This window comes from Periplaneta americana, chromosome 16 (assembly GCF_040183065.1).
Source record: "Periplaneta americana isolate PAMFEO1 chromosome 16, P.americana_PAMFEO1_priV1, whole genome shotgun sequence".
In the NCBI taxonomy this organism is placed as follows: domain Eukaryota; kingdom Metazoa; phylum Arthropoda; class Insecta; order Blattodea; family Blattidae; genus Periplaneta; species Periplaneta americana.
Window position 1 is genome coordinate 5,502,096 of NC_091132.1, and position 21,163 is coordinate 5,523,258.

Genomic DNA, 21,163 nt, shown 5'->3' on the forward strand with positions numbered 1-21,163 from the left:
CTACTATAACAGGTTGTCATTTTATGCAAGTTTCATGACTCACTCTATAATATAGAATTTAAGGATTAATTTTAGCCAATCATAAATTGTCTTACATGTGTAGAATCATTACCAACTGCTGTTGAGTAGTTAAAATAGTGCTAACAGACGTTATAGTTAAGTGTTGGTTATCTTAAACAAAATTATGTTGAACAAATGGAAAATACATTAACAAAGCGTTAAAAATAAAGAGACTGTTAATTTAACATTCGTTAAGCAAAATTAAACATTACTTGGGCAAACTGGCCATGGGAAAGGAGATTTTAATTGAATGTCAGAACAAATGATGTATTATTATTACTTTTAAAGGTTTTTTAGAGACTACAAGTACCGCAAATGCTGTAAGCAGCATTCTAGCATCATATTTATGAAAAACCTGAAATCAAATGCTTCTAATACTACATGGTTAGATTTGAAGCTAACTTACTTGCTTTAGCATAACCAAATACATAAACTTACTGCATCTGTTGTTAGTAAGTATTAGTTAAAACAAACAACATAAGCAGCGTCAGTGTTAGTAACATGGGTGAGACACAGAAGCCATACAGTATTAGTTTTGCTCCCAATATATGTACGTCACACAGTTGTTTCTTCTATCTACCTGGATTCATTAAATAATAGAACTCTCGCCATTCGTCCATCCAAACTTCTGCCACACGAGCGGCATTTTGCAACACTATTTTGGACACCCCTCCTGGGAAAGTGTAAGGGGACTTGTCACGAAATACGTGACCAACATGTGAACATGGAATTATTTCCAAAATTCCTCCACACTGCCATACCTGGAAACAACCTATGCTTAAAACACAGAAACGTCTATACACTCCAATAGGTTTACATTAGAAAAGGTATAATTGTTGAAGATGGCCAGTAACACAACCTTCTAATATCATATTTACCAGAATTCACAATTACACTTCAACAAAAATAATTAATAAATTGTTACTTGATTATCGGACTGTTACTAACATTATCATAACAAAATATCTTAGCAATTTAACTCGTGTTCATGCATAGAAACACACTATGAAATATAGAGACACAAAATCACAAATAATGATTAATGAAAAGTTTGACAGCCTTACAACTTCATAATTTATACAAGACTGTGCCATCCTCAATGGTGCCACAATTTTCTAGCAATTTTGTAAGAAATTACCTGTCTCCTCTCTCTCATTAGAAATCCGGTATAACAAAGAGGAGAAGAAAATATTTACATTCGGTCTACATGCTAGAGATGGGAAAAGTTGTTATTTTCTAGTAACAGTTCCAACTGTTCCAGTTCCTTGAAAATACTAGGTTCCAAATAACAGTTCCGAAATAACAGTATCATATGTAACGACACATGTGCACAGTGGTATCTTGGAACATGGACATATGACTAGTATCTGATGGAACAGTAGTATTTTGCAACAGGTATACGTACTACTAGTATGTAATGTAACAGTGGTGTTCTGGAACATGCACGTACGACTGTATGCAATGTAACAATGGTATTTAGGTTGTTAAATGATCACATAGGCCTACTTCCTTGTATACCATGTGATGCAGTATGAACCAAAATGTGAATTCGTAGAAAAGAAATGTTTTCTAATGTAAAAATGGAATTCGTAGATCAGATTTCTTCGAAGCAGGAAATGTGTTGTAATTTTATATTTCTTGTAAATTGGTCACGAAATCGAAGTGGATTTCAATGGTAAATAAAACCTAACCTATTCTTCCTCTTCTGCTCAGCTCAAGTTCACAATTTCTCCAAAAATTAATAAATGAAGGCTAAATCATTTCGGCCTTGGTAAATTCATATTAACACTGTTATAAAGAGTAATAATCTCATTGTTATGAAATAGAAAAATTTACCGTTGTATTTTTGTAAATAAAAAAACTTCAACAATAGTCATGTTTCAACAGAATTCAGTTTAATTTTAAGAATTAGTAATGAAACGAAAAATGTAAAATATTTGTAAATAAAATATAACCTATATATTTTCATCTCCCTTGATAAAATTCATAATACAGTTACTGTAGTTTAATATAGGTATTATGTTAATAATTGTTTGATAGAATCCTACACTTAGTAACATCAGTTTTAAGATAATAATGTGTACATTTTTTAAAAGAAATTCTTCGTATCATTAATATTTTTTTTTCTTTTACTTTAGTTTCCAACATGTCTTTCTGTGCGACGAAAGGATTCCCACTTCTGCTTTCATTCCAATAGTGCCAAACGTGTTCGTTCTGTGGAACAGGCGTTGTCTTAATGTAGTTTCAAAGTGAAACGAGTATTTTGTAACAGCAAGTATTTCGTACTAGCTCAGAGCAACACTGTTATTTTGGAACGTAGTGTTCCAAGGTGCTGTTACTTTTTACAACAGTTCGAAGCACGGAACTGTTCCAAAATAACCGTTACGTTATTTTTTCCCCACCTCTACTACATGCTTAACCGATAAGAAAATGTAAAACATCATTGACATGTTAAGCACGTGCTTTCCATCAGCCTGACAAGAAGTTATTCAAGTGCAAGTTTTAAGCTATTTTTCGAAGCTCTTTTTTATGACTTACATACCTACATTATAAGTCAGTCTTCTTTTGTGGTATTTGATCTTTGCTGGAGTGTTTTTAATTCATAATTTTTTTAAGATTCTCTTGTTATTTCTCCCTGGATATATTTTGGAAGAAAAAACATCTACCAATTTTTTAAGACCATTTGAATTCAATTTAATGCACTGAAAAATAATTGTTTATACACAATGAAATTATACAAGATGACTTTTTTTCCTTTATTATATATTTATTTAAAAAGGTATAATTAGGAATTATTTTTAAAATAACCTTTCAGTTTCGATGATCTAAGAAGGAAATTCAAGGATTTTGTTTTGAGGGGGAAAGCAGATGGTAGGCCCATTTTAAATTTCTTTTTGAGTACCTAGATCCATGTTTATTATCTTAACATTCGACATCTGGTGATTACAACGTTCACTGAAATTTAACAAAAACTGAAAAACTTTCCAATAACAGAATAAACATAGCACAATTAATGTTATCACAATTACAGGCCAAAAATTCTGAATCACAAAAATAAGGAACAATGCCTGATATGAATGAGAGGATCTGGATGGGTGGTGGCAGAAAAATGAATAAAATAGCAATTGCTACCAATTATACTGCAGCAAAAATGAGGCACACATAAGCAACTCTTTTCACAAACATTAACGTTTCTTGTGAAATTAGAAAATGAATGCAAAAGCACTGTGTTTCTGGTCCATTAAAGCATCAATTACACATTACTCTCAAAGATATACCAGCATATAATAATTTTCTGAATTTATGTAAGAGAACAAGACACATGAGATAACAAGACATGTATAAAAACGACACACAGCAGTATAACGTGTTGCTGAACTTACCCTGAAAGACATCTCGAGATTCTCTCCCCCCCAGATATCCATTCCCTCATCATAAGCTCCAAGTTCATAGAAATAGTCTCGATCTATTGAGAACAAACCACCAGCCATGGTTGGCGTCCGAAGAGGAGCAGTTCGATCACCTCCTCTCCGATCCATTTCTCTCTGTGGCACACGGTACCTGAAGTAAGAGCAGACAATTTTATTAACCAACATACAAACCTCTACTCTGAAGATAAAACAAATTTCCTTCAAATCACAGTCTTCCTTGGTATACGTATTCATTTCCAAGCATAAAAATAATATTTTTACTATGTTGCCTTTACATTTCTGGTGCTATAGATCAAGGATTAGATTGTTGATTTTAGTGAAGCATTTTATTCAACAGTAAACCCATTTCTTTAAAGTTGTTTCTGACTGAATTTTTTAAGCTTACTTGTCAATTACATCAGCAATAAAATCATAATTACTTCATATCCACTGCATAGTGAGGTCAATGTTTTCATCAGTTCAATTAGCCTATATATTATATTTTGAAGAAGATGATTTACAAATTGCTATATTTAAATTAACTCAAATAGCTAATGAGTATGATATGAGAATTTCGGAACAAAAAACAAAAGTTATGGCTCTTGAAGGGACAAACTACTTGAGATGCAAAATAGTGATTAACTGAAAAATAATAGAACAAGTAAATAACTATTTGGGATGCAATGTATCCTACTGCCAAAAAAGTGATATCAATATAAAAATAAATAAATTCTGTAATATGTGTGGAACAATAAGAAGAACATTAAAAAATAAAACATTAAGAACCACTCAACTAAAATTTTACAAAACAATGGCAGTACCTATGTTAACGTACGCCTGTGAGAACTGGACACTTAATAGATCAGACAGAAGAAAAATAGAGACAGCTGAAATGAAGTTCTTGTGTTCCATAGCGGGTTCTACACTTTTAGACAAAAAAAACATAATGAAGACATAAGAACACAATTAAATATATACAACGTAAATGACAGAATAAACCAAATAAGAACTGGTTAGAACATATTGAAAGGATGCCACATAATAGATTTCCACAGCTGACAGTTCAATAACAACCTAAAGGCAAAAGGAAAGTAGGATGTCCAATTACAAGATGGAAAGATGCAATCTCTTGATGTGGAAACAGGTCAAAGACCTAATTCCATGAAGAAGAAGAAGAAGAAGATTATATTTTGAAATATTTATTTATTTACAATATACTCATAACAGTTCAATTACACAAAACAACCAAATGCACTGACTTGGTCTTAAAACCTGCTTCAAGTTTTATGAGTGTTTATACTCGTAGTACCTATAGTTCAGCTTGCCTCCAAATCCAAGTGTATTTAGGTTCAAATAAGTCGGGGCAATGGATTTTTAGACAGAAACATTTCATGTGTGGTTTCCATCAAACATCTTAGTAATACCTATTTAATTCTTGTTCATTATACCTTCATACATCATTTTCTGAACTTAAAATGTTGTTGTTGTTTTCCAATGCCAGGCGTTTGACAACAAAGTCATTTGACCTCTTGCACTCCAACATCTTTCAAAGACACCACCATGGCCAGCCAATGAAGCACAGATTTTGAGGTGTTCCGAATCCATTTCTTGGTTTGAGTTGCACAATGGGCAGTTAGGGGACTGATATATTCCAATTCTATGCAGATATGAAAATGGCAAGTTGTAGCCAATTTAAGTGAACACTATATTTTAACGTTTTGGTGGCTACTTCATTCACACACAACCCCCAGAATGCAAATATAGTCTTTCAGGTGAAGCTCCCTGTAAAGCAGATTTGAATAATTTCAAGGGAAAAATTGTTCCGGGGCAGGGTATCAATCCCGGGACCTCTGGTTGAACGTACCAGCGCTCTACCACTGAGCTACCCAAGCTGGTACCTGAGCTCAGGTAGCTCAGTGGTAGAGCGCTGGTACGTTCAACCAGAGGTCCTGGGATTGATACCAGGCCCCGGAACAATTTTTCCCTTGAAATTATTCTACCCCCAGAATGTCTGGAGGACCACACCTGCTGTTGGTCGACGGGTCCATTGGACCTAGCTGGGAGTTCTTGTTGATCACCAGCTTTCCCTCCTTAAGCCACTGGAGGACGATTTTAATGCCATAGCAGGTCAGCACTAGGAACAGAAAAGTAGAAAGAGGAGGAAGGAAAGGGAAATGAACCCTTGGCCTCGAATGCTCTAATGCCGTCGGGGTCGAAGAAAGTAAGAGTTCAGTCAGAGGACTGGATAGGAAAGAGTAAAGAGGGAATTAGGTATTGAATAGAGAGAAATTACACCAAATTCGGTCATTAACTCATCAACCTGACCAGTGCTAATTGATGATTAGCCCCTCCCTTTAGTTCAGCTGTAAAATTATGCTTACTAACAGCTGCACCACGGGAAGGTAGGGATGGGACATTGGGTATTTGTCCAGGTTGGTTCCTTAAAGCCTGCAATGGGAAGGATTAATGGCTCTCCCTCCTGTATCCGACAGATACCCTTTTGCAGCCAAACTTAAAATGTTAGTCTTTATAAAATCAATACGGTCATATTAAAATTGAAGAAACTGTAACATTAAAGTGTCACCTGCAGCACACTGAGGTCATGTGACCCAGACTGCAATGTGCAGTAGCCCATAATCACTCTATTCTTGTTTATTTTTATTTCCCCTCTATAGTAGTCTCCAAAACGTGATCTTCAGTTTCCTCTACACAGCAGCAATACTCACCATCTGAAGTTCAGTTTCCAGTTAAAGCCGCCCCATGTCATGTCCGAGGCAGTGATGTACTCGAAAGTCTCGTCGGATATCACATCTATGATGGGACACACCACAGTCTTTCTGCAAGTAAAAACCAAATGACTTACAACTGGAAGTGTTTAATACCAGCAATTCCAAACTTTTCTTTTTTGTCTTTTGACTCCTTAACTAGGCTTTTAATGAAACTGTATCTCCTAACTTCCCCCCCCCCTCGCCATTTTGAACCACACCACTTACATAAAATGTAATAAAACGATTTTATATATCTAAGTTACACTTTTTTAATTTAAAATAATGAAAACAAATAATGGCGACTAACAATTCATGATGGAAACATCCCGCTCTTCCGAAATTGTACTCTAGATACATTATGATATGCAGACGATCAGATTCTTTTTGCTACAAATGAAGACGAGCTGCAATACTCAATACATCACCTGAATATAATAGCACAAAATTTCAATATGAAAACTTCCCCAAACAAAACAAAAATTATGGCGTTTCAAGGTAAACAGCCAGTTAGGAGTAACATTTGCATTGGAACCCATACGGTAGAACAGGTAAACTCATTTAAATATTTAGGTTATAATTTGACATATTTACCTGTTACTGATATGTCTGAAAATATTCAACATTTTAATGGAGCCTTAAGAACCATCAACCAAGTTTTCACAACCACGAAAACCCAAAAACATACCAGGTTAAAAGCATATGAAGTTCTAGCAAGACCTGTCCTCATGTATGGTAGTGAGGCCTGGACTGTCCAGAAACTCAGATGTTCAACGCCTAACAACTGCGGAAATGAGATTTCTAAGGAGGACTGCCGGCTACAGCTTGCTTGACCACAAAAGGAATGAAGTCATTACAAAAGAATTGAAAATTACACCTATTTATGAACATCTCAACCACTATAGACAAAAATGGCTTAACCATGTCAATAGAATGGACCGTTCCAGACTCCCAAGACAAATTCTCCGCTATATACCACATGGAAGACAATCTTTGGGACGCCCCCTGAAAAGATGGACGGAGACCGTACAGGCCACTAGGCCTAATACCTGCAAGGACGATGATGACAATGAAAACAAACTTGGCAGAACCAGTATTTATTTTACAATTTTCTGAATGTAATAATATAATGAGTGGCGACGTGTAGATGACAGGGCATTGCATGGTGTGAGGCAAACAAAATGTAATGTCCGCCATTACCAATATTATCCTGAGTGGCCCAATGTGACCCCATGTTGGGATCCGCTGAACAATACGAAATAACCTTTCACGTTTTGGATAATATAACTTAATTGGGGTGGGGTTAGTTTACAAGAGTCAAAGTGCCTGAAGCAACTCCACTTTCCCAGATGAATAGTCAGATTGTAATTGGCATTCAAGTGGACTGTGAGCAGCCAAGTCATCAATCTTGGTGTACACTTCCTGCCATGTCATTAACCCGACTTCATCGCTTCCCGAGTATCAACATCACCTTGTAACAACATAATACACCTCAGAATTAGTTGTTCACATTACCACAACCCTAACATACATATTTCCAGGTTATTTTAAGAATATGGAACTCCACCTTACGTCTAACACAAATAAGTATTTCCACTTACCTATCTTCAACAATTCTAGCAAGTAAAGGCTCCAGCCAGCCCTCCGTACACTCGCAGTGAGCGTCCAAGAATGTGATAACTTGCCCTTTTACATGTTTTGCTCCGAGCAGTCTTGCGCGGATCAAGCCAGATCGCTTCTCTGTTCTGAAAACACGAACTGAAACTGGCAATGTTGCCACGTAGTCTTCAAGCTGTTTACCTAAGTGCTCTGAAACACACATAAAAAGGATGTTTCAATTATATAAAGATTGTTGAAAGCCAGCACTTGTTGGAACAATTTACTCGTAATATGAACCCTTTCAATACCCTAGTTATCTATCAGGGAAGCCAAACACTTCAAGTATCACTACATGTCACTATATATTTTGTGTATTTAAAAAAAAAAGTTATTCGTTACATTCCTGTTTACGTAATATAATCACATTCTTACAGTACACTTCACATTCTATCTCCTTTACATCACTCTACAGGCATACACACACTGACACACTTCAAAATGCATGTTCGTAAATTCACATAACAGCTATTCGTGTATAAGAGGCGAAGTTGTTGGTATCTCAAAGTGTATAATCAAACAGAATCTAAAGGAGAACGTGACGAAGGGTTATTGGGTGCCTCGAGATCTATAGAAGCCATAACTTAAGAGGATGGCCAAACTCCTCATTAGAGAACCAAAACCCAACTGGCCTAAACAATTCCTAGCTCTGGAAAGGAGAACCTTAAGATAGGTAATCAGACTCCAGACTGCATACTGCCATCTACATAGGCTGGGACTTATAGATGACCTAACTAGGAAATGTGGGATGGATAGTGAGTATCACCTCAAATTCTGCTGATTTAAACTATATCAGACATGAGTATCTCAGGAAACATGATTATGTTGTCTCCTGGGTTGACTTCCAGTTTATGGGGTGCACAATGGGTCATTCGTGCCTAAGGCCTTCAGTACCAGCCTACATCTTGCATCCTTTTGATTACTTGCAGGGCATGACTGTTTGTCAAAATACTTGAACAAAACAGGCATTTTTTTCTTCATCACTTTGTCCATTGTGGAGTCTTCAGGAAGAAATGAATCAGAATCATCTTCAGAAACGTCCAGCCCTTTACTCTAAACTCACTGTGTGTGAGAAATATTGGAGAGCAAGAGAGTTAATGACTTTACTGCCGAGAACTCAGCATTAGTAAGAAGAAGAAGAAGAAGAAGAAGGAGAGAGAGAGAATAAATAGTGTATGAAGGAAGAAAGAAATAATCGGAATGAAAGAAACAAGAAATAATATAACAAATGCAGATAAAAAATACTTTTAACTCCATGTATAAAAATGTAATGTTTATGTATAAACCTCGTAGATCAGAAATGATGTTACACAGACTGGAAGTAGGTTCAGTGTTTTCAAAGCGACCATATTTTTCCTTTATATGGCCAGAACAAAGTTTTGTCACTTGAATACTAATGACACACTGAATGCTTAGGCTTAGTTCCAGAAGACAAACAAGTTGTCTTGGCAATACATGGCCAAATTTATACATATATACACTGGCAGTCAGTGTTGTCAGAGGTACATACTCGTCTTGGGCTTAGTGCCCAGAGAATCAGGAAGAGAAAAGGGAATTAGTTGGGTCACTGACTGAGAAGAAACTGACTACTAAAGGATGCACTGGATGGAATGGTGAACGGAAGAAGAGTTTGGGGCAGAAGAACATATCAGATGTCAGATAACATTAAGATACATGAATCATATGCAGAGACTAAGAGGGAGGCAGAAAATAGAAAATATTGGAGAAAGCTGGGTTTGCAATGAAAGACCTGCCCTTGAGCAGCAAACTGTGAATGAATGAATGAATAATCTTAAGTAAAAAATTAAAAAAATTCAACAATAATATTTTATTCCAAACCACAAATGATAAAAATAAATATACAATTCCATTACTCAATATTATTCAGCTATATGTAAAGCAATAAAACTACAAAAAATCTTTATTCATTCGTGTGTAACCTGATTTATTGGTAAGATATGCATTTTTATATTTATTTTTTTAAGAACCAAATTTATAAATAAAAAAAATCTGAAATTTCAACATCATTCAATCTTAATGACAGGAACTAGTGATTAAAATTTCAATGAAATCAGATAAAAATTGTAGAAGTTTCAAAAGTCAGTAGCGCATGCCCTTAAAGATCTTTGCCATTTTCCAAGAGGCAAAAGAAGTGCAAAAGATCAATGAAAAGATAACGTGAGACCGTAACAGGCCAATGAGGACTCTACATACATTCGGTAATGATGAAAGTGTGTCACTTACCTCTTTCACTAGCATCATCTACAAGAAGTATTTCTTTCAGTAATGGACGTGGAGATCGGTTGATGGCGCTCCATATGGTGCGCATCAGCGTGGACCAGGCTTCATTATGAAATACAATTACTATAGACGTGGTGGGCAGCAGAGCTGGGTACTGCTTCGACTTGCACCTGCAATCAATTATCAACTGATGTAGTACGAACGCCATTATGGGGGCACATATGATCCCGAATATGTCACGAATTTCAGAATTGCTCTTTGATTATCAAAGTCTTTTACGAAATAATATCTATACTAATAATAAATCTGTAGCCGAAATTTTTCTGGTAATTTTCGATTTTCCAAAAATAATTGGTCCTAACATATATAATTAACCACCCTGAAACCGAAAATCGCTTTTTTGAAATTTTTGTTTGTATGTCTGTCTGTCTGTCCGTCTGTCTGTCCGTCTGTCTGTATGTTTGTTACCTTTTCACGCGATAATGGATGAACGGATTTCGATGAAAATTGGAATATAAATTAAGTTCGTTGTAACTTAGATTTTAGGCTATATGGCATTCAAAATACATTATTTAAAAGGGGGGTTATAAGGGGGCCTGAATTAAATAAATCGAAATATCTCGATTATTGATTTTTGTGAAAAATGTTACATAACAAAAGTTTCTTTAAAAATAATTTGCGATAAGATTTATTCCTTGAAAAATTTTGATAGGACTGATATTTAATGAGATAAATGAGTTTTAAAATTAAAATAACTGCCATCTAAGGCTGTGTCATGAATTAAAAAACAAATGACTTCGTCTATAAGGGACCTTGGACAGCAACAATCGAAAGCTATGAAAGATAGCCTACAGAAGCTAAATTAACCGATTTGTATAATTAATTATTATTTCACCATTGGAAAGTGTAGTTTCTCTAGATGGACATAATGCTATAATGTTATTACAGGAACTTCTGAGTGAATCGAGGACAGGTAAGATTAAAATAGATTAAAATAGATTCCTATGCACAGAAAACTTGATAGGCTATTCTGTACATTCGTTTCCTGTATTTCCTAAAATAATTTTTATGACCAAATGAGTGTCTCTGGATCAAAATGATCGCATTTTAATTTTTTAATTCAATTTAAATTAAGTAACATAATAAACGATTTATCCTTCTATCAAACACGAATGTTCCCTGGATCAAATGTCCTATTTTAATTATGTAATTACTTTATATTTATTTCTAACGGGTGCAGCGGAGTGCACGGGTACGGCTAGTTTATAATAAAAGAGTTTCATTGTAATCAAATTTGATAAAAAATTAGAAAATCATCAATTATACAGAAGAATTAATTATAGAAGTGTCATCCTATGTAGTCTAGGAGTTGCCGTGGGTCCCAGAATCACGGGTTTAAACTCAACTGAAGGTGATGGATTTTAAAGGGTCGTAGATTTACGGCATGTAAAAGAAACCCATCCCTCGTAAGAGGGCTTCATTTCTTGCCAATGTTGAATATCAACATGGATAATCTCTGCAGTTGAAACTATAATTAAATACTACCATATAAAGAGAAAGTCTTATTTCTTGACAAAATGGCTCATAGATACTTCCTCTCCCAACCCCAATTGCAACAGGTTGTTTTTCCACATTTCTAGTCTTCTCTCCTGGCAGTAGCTTACATGTAACCCATTTCTAAGGTTGGGGGCACCTGAAAGGAGGAGTTACATTACCCTGAAAATATTTTAGGATAACGATGTGGCACCATTTCTGTTAGCCTACTTGCAAATTTGGCTTTCAGGTATAGCTCCCTGTGAAGCAACTTGAATAATTGAGGGTAAAATTGTTCCGGGGCCGGGTATCGATCCCAGGGCGTTTGGCTTAGCGCACCAATGCTCCACCAAATTATTCAAGAAAGTATATTTCTTTATGTAAGTTTCTGATACTGTAATAGAAATTTGAATAAGAAGGGTTTTGTATTAAGTATGTATGTTTATTATTTTATGAACAAAGCAAAGCGAATATTTACATTTAATACACTTCCTCACTTCAGACTCTTTCTTTCGCACACCCACTCCAACGCTTTTGTCAGTCTGCTATTTCCAAGTCAATAGAGACATAATGTGTGTTTCAATGTTGGATTTCTGAAACTATTTACAAAAAATGAGCACACATTATATGCTACATAATACAGTATACACACACACACAAATGGTGTGTTTATTTGGGTATAGGACTTAAGGATTTAACATTGTCATAAGAAACCTACGTATAAAACAATGAAGAAATGACAATCAGTGGGACATGTTTAGAAATTAGCAGGCTTTGACAATAGTAAAACAAGAGAACATCATTTATGGTTTACTATTAACAGAGAAAAATTCGTTTCGGCACTGGGGATCGAAGCCAGGACCTTCAGCTCTACATACTGAGCTGTGCCAGGGTTCCAAGTAGGCAGTAAGGGAAAACCAAGGACAGGAGTTTGATCTGATGCTGTGGATGGAGCCCTGGCGTAGCTTAGTGGTAGAACTGAAGGTCCTGGGTTCGATCCCCAGTGCCGGAGCGAATTTTTCTCCGTTAATAGTAGATAATAAACATAACAGAGAATTCTGTTGGCTTAAAAAATTAATATCATCATAACAGATAATTTATATTTGCTAAGTCAAAGCCTATGTCTTATACTCAGAAAAACAAATAAATTATAAGTCTGTACATAACTGTAAAGAAGTTCTCCGGCATATTTCATAGAGTGTGCCTGCCAAAACACAACAGTCTGTTCTTGTAACAGCTGTGCAGTTTATGATCACATGTGGCAATAGTTAAACAATCTGTATCCTTGTATGCCGACTTCAAGGCAAATAACAGCATTGCTGACACAAACTGTGAAACACAGATGTGACGAACTTCAAACACGCCTATTACACAGATGAATCAATTTTCCCATCTTTATACGCAATTACAGACGTGTGCAAATTATTAGACTCAACACCACATTTTTTACATATTCATAATTATCATAAATTATTTGCCACAAAATAATTCTGTAGAACTCTATGCGACAGGATCAGTACAAAAAAGTCCTAGAAACTCGATTTTTTCCACAAATGAGGGGCTGGTCCCCTGATGGTGAATGTGTCTTCATGCAGGATGGAGCACCCTGTCACAAAGCCAGATCAGTAACTAATTTTCTGGCTGAAAATAATGTAGACGTCCTTCCCTGGCCAGGTAACAGCCCAGATGCAAATCCAATTGAAAATCTTTTGTCTATCGTAAAGAGAAAACTAAGCCTTCTATAATATGCATACAAGAATCTTTTCAGATTGCTGTATTTTAAAACTCTACAAATTTGCTGACTACAAAATTTTTAATCTGTTTCGTGAAGATAGAGGGAGTGGAGGTGTTGTTACCATGATCCACAACTCCATTCATGTAATTGAATCTAAACAACTATTTTAAAGAGAAAAGTAAAAACAACGACGATTACCACCAAGGTGGCCCTCATAGAAGCACTTATCCAAATATGGCACAGAGATGAAGACATCAAGAAACAACGTGAAAATCTCATGAACAACATGCCAAACTGCATAAAATTGATGATAAAGAACAAAGGGGTTCATACTAAATATTAATATTGTTGCAAATGAATAATGATAAATGAGTTTTGTAGAATAAATGTTACTTGAATGATATGAAGAGTTCGCGGGAAAAACTATGAATGTCACAGTTTTATTAAGCCGGATGGCTTATGGTGAGTCTATGGCAAGTCCTTGGCATCAACCCCTTTGATTTGATTACCCCCCTTTGATTTGATTACCTGGTTGGGGTTTTCCGAAGTTTTCCCCAACCAAAAGGCAAATGCCGGGTAATATTTTGGCGAATCCTCGAACCTTACCTCATCTCACTACATCTCGCCAAAATATTGTAAAAAATTGCACAAAATTGTAAAAATTGTAGAAAATTACTAAATTGTAAAACTATAAAAATTTGTAAAAATTGTAATTGTAATATTGTAAAATTTTGACTTGTTCCACATCTTAAAGCTTCATTGCTCATGTAAGATTTATGGAATAAAATAAATGAATTAAAATGAATGAATCTAATTCAATGGATCACTGCGAAATTTAATGTTGTTCTTATGAAAAATGGTAAAAAGGAGAATTATCACCACGAATACAGTAATCCTTTCCTTTATTTTCTATAGAAACAGCACTACATCTTGCAGTTATAAACTCAATTACATCATTATGTAATCCTTAACAGAAATGTGACATTCATCATTTTTCCAGCGAACTCTTCATATATATTATAGTTTGAGTCTGATAATTTGCACATGTCTGTACATTGCAATATTTAAGTTGTACTGTACCAAAGTTGATGTGGATATAGATAAAAGAAAGTGAAGAAGAGACGGGGCAAGAAAAGAGAGAAGGTGAAACAGGGAGAGAAAAGAAATGGGGAGAAGACAAAGGGATGGAGATGGTAGGAAGAGGTTTAGGAGAGAGAAGAGAAAGAAGACGCAGAATGAGAGAGGAAAGCAGAGGAGAGAAGAGAGTAAAGAGAGACGAGGAAAAAGAGAGATGGGAGAGGAAGGAGAATATGGAAGAAATGTGAAGACCAAGGAAGAGGGAGGAGGGGGGGAGAGAAGACATGGGAGTAACAAAGAGAAAGAAGGGAAGTGAGGAAAGGAGAAAAGAGGAGAGGAAGGGAAGGAAGAGCAAAGAAACGAGGCATGAAAAACGTGAGGACATAGAGGTGAAAGAAGTTCAGTGAAGATTATTAATGCACTTACCCACTTAGTCTTACATCAGTCAGCGAGCGATTGAAGGAGATCATGTCGCTCGCCAGCAGGTTGAACTGATTCAGCTTGAACTTCTCTTTCATGAGTCCCTCCTGGTCGGGGGGGATGCGCACCGCCTTGCCCAGCTCGCCCGGCTGTCCGTGCTGGGGCAGCACGCTGGGGGCAGGCTTCCAGTGCCGCAGATCCTTCACCGGGTACTTGCCCTTCTCTGTCACCTCCGCCTTCCCTCGGTCGTGAAGCTGTTCGTACAGGATCCCGCGACCCTTGCTACTTCCGCCATGGTCCGTGCCGTAATTGCCTATCTGTTCCACACGAGCTGCCGCACTGTTGCCACCACAACCCCAACCCGAGCCCCCCACACAGTCTGAATAGAACGTGAGTACGACGACGTCCACCAGGAACCACACCAGCGAGGTGAGCAGGATCACCTTGCAGGTGTGGATGCGAACTTTAGTCCGGAACATGGTGCACAATGAATAAGCCGTGTACTACGTACACATCACGCTTGCTAACAGATCCATTGTAAACTTGAGATCTTTGCAAAAGGAGCTACAGTTCACAACCACATGTATGATATGTAAAATAGATGCCTCTGAAGATATAACGTGCTTGCAATAATAAAATACTCAACAATCATGTCATACTGTTGTAAGAGGCAGTTGCTGAAGAGTACTCCACCACTTCTGTAACAATAAACAGGGAGATCAGGATTAGTGATCGATAATCTCTTTGGTAACTGCCCATATCCTGGATTTTTGCAATTATTTTTCTGTCGGAATATGTATGGTAAGACTTTCCTGTGTTAAATTTCAACGTACCTCGTTAACATGTTTCGACCTATTTACGGGTCATCTTCAGAACTGGTCGTTGTTGGTCTTGGCGCCACTTGTTCTGTTTCCTGTGAGGGTGTGTTCCTGTGGTATAGTGTAGAGTCAAAGAGTGTGTGTTTTGAAGTTGAGTTGTGAAGTTGAGAATTTCGTTGGGGTGTGTTTTTGTGTGTCTGTATATTTCATATTGTTCTAGTGTGTTTAGTTTCTGGCTGTTTGGTTCGATGTGTAGCATTTCCATGTCTGTGTTGATGTCTCTGTGGGTGTGGTTAGCATTTGTGATGTGTTCTGCATATGTGGAGGTGTTTTGTAATTTTGTTATGGCTGTGATGTGTTCTTTGTAATGTGTCTGAAATGATCTCCACCTCCACATATGCAGAACACATCACAAATGCTAACCACACCCACAGAGACATCAACACAGACATGGAAATACTACACATCCAACCAAAAAGCCAGAAATTAAACACACTAGAACAATACGAAATATACAGACACACAAAAACACACCCCAACGAAATTCTCAACACACAACTCAACTTCAAAACACACACACTCTTTGACTCTACACTATACCACAGGAACACACCCTCACAGGAAACAGAACAAGTGGCGCCAAGACCAACAACGACCAGTTCTGAAGATGACCCATAAATAGGTCGAAACATGTTAACGAGGTACGTTGAAATTTAACACAGGAAAATCTTACCATACATATTCCGAAGTGATACAGTGTTAAAAGTTGTGTAATCAAGATGTATTTTTCTGTGTTGAACGTAGTAAAATTTAGAAGGGAACTGTTGATGAGCTAATATTGAAGCCTCTCCCCAAATTGTGCACATTATCTCAAGAGAAATAGAAAAAAAATTGTCTCCCTATATGAACTGTAAGAGTATAAAATTAAAGCTTGCATAAAACATTATCGAAAAACAGAATCCCCTAACTTGTACTGCGTCAACTGGCACAGCATTCTGGGTGCACGACCTTGCCTTGCATGGCACATGATAGGGTATCAACTACACTCTCCAAATACGCGCTAATGTTTTGTAATGCACCAATTCTATAACTTTGTCACATTTGATCACATACACCCTGTATGCATAAAACATTTCAAATAATATTATGATAAGAAATACAATTTCACTGTATTTATTACGCAGTTATGGCTTCATTAAAACAAGTGGGATTTAACCGTATTAATAAATTAGAGCCAATCTTCTTCACACAATAACTAAATACGTAATCAGTAACGCAAGACTTCTAATGGCATAATTAAATTTAATGTCACAATTCTTCAACGTCAGTTGAAGTCAGATTGCAAAACGACTTACTGTTGGCCACATACGAGTCAGAAGTTCTTTAAATAGACTAATTTGAGCCTACGCCACACACAAGTTCTTTCTCACTTGGAATAAATCTGATGCATCTAATAATCAAATAGTTATACCTTCACTATAAAAACGCACCCACATTAATTAAGATGATCGGAAACAGTCTCCCCTCTGTAGGCTACGCATTTCTGACAAATGAAGTAATTTTTCATCATCAATCAAAGATCTACTTTTATAAGCTTAATTAGAGATAATTTCCTATCATATATTAAGCCAGGTGCTTATTTTATCTAAGTCTACTTCTGTGAACAAACATTATTTATCTTCTTGTACAGTACAAACTAACTTCTCTGTTTCACCAAGCTTTTTGTTGTCCTCGATGGTCCAGCAAATACCATGCTGTTTAATCCAATAATTCCTGGGTTAAAATCTAGCCAAAGGCAATAAGATTCTTTAAAATTTTTTGCATGGATTCCTCTGTCAGGAAGTAAAACTGTGGGTCCCATGTCATAGATCTAAGGCACGTTTTTGATTAAGAGCTTCAAGTGAAATTTGTCAGTAATTTCTCACCTGAATTTTGACACTGAATAACCTCTGTAGTTCAATTAGTAACATACTGTTACTACTACCATAATTCACCACGATTGGTATAATTCAGGGATTCATAGTACAATTTTGAGCCTACTCATGAGACACAAACAAGATTTTAAGACCAGGTTCCTGGAAATACATTCTTAGTAATCCTAAAATAACAAAACTGCGATAAAATTGTCAACTGGGCTCAAAACTGAAGATTCTGTTCGTAAATACGAAAAGAATGTGACAAATGGGAATACGAAGGCACAAACAGAAAGTCATCGTCATCACCAAAGAAGATCCTCGGCTTATGATAGGGAAGTTAAGTGTATAGACTTAAAACAAACTTCAGTTCTCTTCATAGTGAATGAGATTTAATTACAAAATTAATACAGACATGCCCATTTAACATCAATAATTTGCTGCAGAGAGTCAGCAGCACTGCAAGAATTTCAATCCAAAACATCCAACCAATTTTCACAGTAAAATACTAGCAGTGGTCTTCAATTACTCTTCTTCAAGGGTCAAAGAGAAATTTTAGAGTTTGGATACAAATCAGACGACAGAAATAATATTTTATACTCAATACTTAAGAAAAAACTGTTTCTGGTTAATTAGATGGAATGTTTTTCATAACGCCCAATACAAGTATGGATTAACAGTAACTTTGTATTTTGTAATAACTTTGTTAGCAAACATTTTTACATCTAGCCTATTTTATATTTAACTGACTGAACTCCATGTTAATGGGGAAAAATGAGCACGATTTCCATAGGAGATTTTATCTAAGTTGGGGTGTGAGTGATGGTGAATAATCTCAAAGCATCTTGAAAGTGACTGTTTGACAGTCTACTTCTGAATAATCTTAAAGTGACTGACAGTCAATTTCAGTAACAATTTTGTACACTACTGTACTTATGTCAGACAAGCTGATTCCCACATGCAGGTTGACACAAATATTGGCAGAACTTGCAATGCATATTTCTTGGAATTGGAAAATTATCCACATATTTTGTCCAAAAAATGTAATACAATTAATTGATTTTTAAGTTCTTTTAAGCTATCAATGTCATACATTTCAAATTATGAGCTATCTTTGTCTATCTCAATAACATTTATTTTACTTCTTCAGAAATATAATTTATCTTCGAGGATATCAGATTATTTGCCAATTGCTGATAAAATGTACTGTATTTGAAAAATATCTGTAGATCTGTACCTATTTCATATTTATCGAAACAGTCTTATTTCGCGTAACTATATATTCTGACTGGGTCCCCCCCCCCCCTCGGAGGACCGAACCAAACCTTTCATGGGCCCATCTATTTGAAATCGCTGGCCTACAGTAAGATTCAAATGATCCTCTGAAATATGAAGGTACGCAATCTTGCCAATTAATAATAAATTACATGCACACTGCACAAGGAACTCTTACTGCAAGTTTGCTAGTTTGATGCATATGAACTGGTATTGTATTTTAGTAGCAATGAGTTATTTTATTACGTTGTTGCACTAAAGATCTCGGGTTCAACTCCACGCAATGACAATAATTCGTTTTATTCATTCTTGAATTTGTATGGGACATTCTGGAAAAAAAAAAAAAAAAAAAAAAAAAAAAAAAAAAAAAAAAAAAAAAAAAAAGAGAAGAAAACTGCTTGTTTGTATAAAATTAAGAAAACATTTGGTCCTAATCCCTCACACAAAAGTCAAGACGGTAACAGGTCAAAATAAAAGATAAATAAAAATGGGAAGTAGACATATAAGTAAATGAAGTTACCACAGACTAGGGAATTTGGAGGGCAGTAGAGGCGATCCTGCTGAGAAGTCAGATATTTTACTGTTTAATATATTTTTTTATTTTAGTTGGTTATTTAACGACGCTGTATCAAGTACTAGGTTATTTAGCATCGATGAGATTGGTGATTTGGCGAGATGAGGCCGAGGATTCGCCATAGATTACCTTGCATTCACATTACGGTTGGGGAAAACCTAGGAAAAAACCCAACCAGGTAATAAGCCCAAGCGGGGATCGAACCCGCGCCCGAAAGCAACTTCAGACCGGCAGGCAAGCGCCTTAACCCACTGAGTTACGCCGGTGACTACTGTTTAATATTAATGTTTAGGTGAGGGGTTTGGACTTTTTCCATTGCTGATTGTTACAATCAAAAATTAAGACAACGTTTCGAAGGGTGGTTCTCCCTTCGTCTTCAGGTGGAAGGAAGGAGAGAAAGGAAAAAAAAACTTACTGTTGGGATCGTTACGTACAGCTATTCTGTATGACTGATCGATTGATTCCTGGCTTCGGTGGAAATTCTAATTAAGAAAAACCCGAAGTCTTTAGCAGTATGTTGGCACTAAGACGAAGGGAGACCCACCCTTCGAAACGTTGTGTCTTAATTTTTGATTGTGACAACCAGCAATGGAAAAAGTCCAAACCCCTCGCCTAAACATTAATGATCCGCCATTGCTTTCCAACCCCTCATTTAGATCAACTGTTTAATATGTTATGTAGATTTTTAAAATGTTTATCAAGGACGTGTTCTAGTCAGAGATGAAAATCTGCTTGTACTTCTGACCTAAAGAATTCTTCAGGCATCCCTTATAGATGGGCTACGTGATTAGCGGAAGAAGGACATATGTGGCTACTCATCGACACTCGAGGCTATTCTAAAGTAAAAATGTTATTCGATTTCACTGACGTACGTGAAAATTAAATGTACTTTTATACGAAAATGGTTCATACATCTCAATGACGTGCGCAAGGAGACAAAAACCCACACTCTCCCACCCACATCCCTAAGTGTGCACATATATTCCCCGCGATCTCCTGTGGGCACACGCCCCCACGAACACAACCACGCGCTCACACAGCTCCACATCTCCCACGCGCGAACACACCCACCGACCACCACGCCCGTCAACACAACCTCTCAAATACACCTCCCAAAAACATTTTTTTGTGCACTCTCTCCTAACACCTCCCCACGCACGCCCATACGCCTCACGTGGAGACAATTTTACACACTACACAGACACGTGGAAACCGCGAGCGCACGCATTATTGTTCACACACCTTCACGCGAACAAGACACCAGCACAGAGTCCTCCATACAGAATGGAAGCGATATAATTCTGCAGACTGAAGGGGACAATAGAATACATTAATAGGTTTCCTATTATAAGTTATGTAATTACGCGCACGGTTAACTAGAAAATCAGGCTTAAAGTCTACGGAGTCAGGGAACAGCGCTTTGTCGGCTCACCTACGTAAGAAAAAACACAGGCACTCGTCGGAATAGCAAGCAGCATTCCATCCCTGATGATTTCCTTTCCTGATGACAGGAAATAACGATACGCGTTTAATCTTTTTATTTAATTTGCAAGAAAATCGTCCATTTTATTTATTTTGCTTGGTTATTTAACGACGCTGTATCAACTACGAGGTTATTTAGCGTCGCTGGGATTGGTGATAGAGAGATGGTATTTTCGCGATATGAGGCCGAGGATTCGCCATAGA

The 21,163-nt window shown here is 36.6% G+C and overlaps 1 protein-coding gene across 3 annotated transcripts in view; it reads right to left on the reverse strand.

Annotated features, from left to right (window-relative positions):
• Window positions 1–21,163, reverse strand: part of Pgant5 (polypeptide N-acetylgalactosaminyltransferase 5) — a 69,024-nt gene that overhangs the window by 38,253 nt on the left and 9,608 nt on the right. For 2 of the 3 annotated variants that reach the window (XM_069848978.1, XM_069848979.1), the window contains exons 2-7: window positions 14,904–15,595; window positions 10,136–10,302; window positions 7,837–8,044; window positions 6,197–6,307; window positions 3,444–3,621; window positions 641–821 (exon numbers count right to left, since the gene is read on the reverse strand). In XM_069848978.1, the coding sequence (XP_069705079.1) occupies window positions 641–821; window positions 3,444–3,621; window positions 6,197–6,307; window positions 7,837–8,044; window positions 10,136–10,302; window positions 14,904–15,376 (1,318 nt within the window). In that variant the 5' untranslated portion in view covers window positions 15,377–15,595. The remainder of the gene's footprint in view (window positions 1–640; window positions 822–3,443; window positions 3,622–6,196; window positions 6,308–7,836; window positions 8,045–10,135; window positions 10,303–14,903; window positions 15,596–21,163) is intronic. The other variant, XM_069848981.1, reaches the window with a different exon arrangement.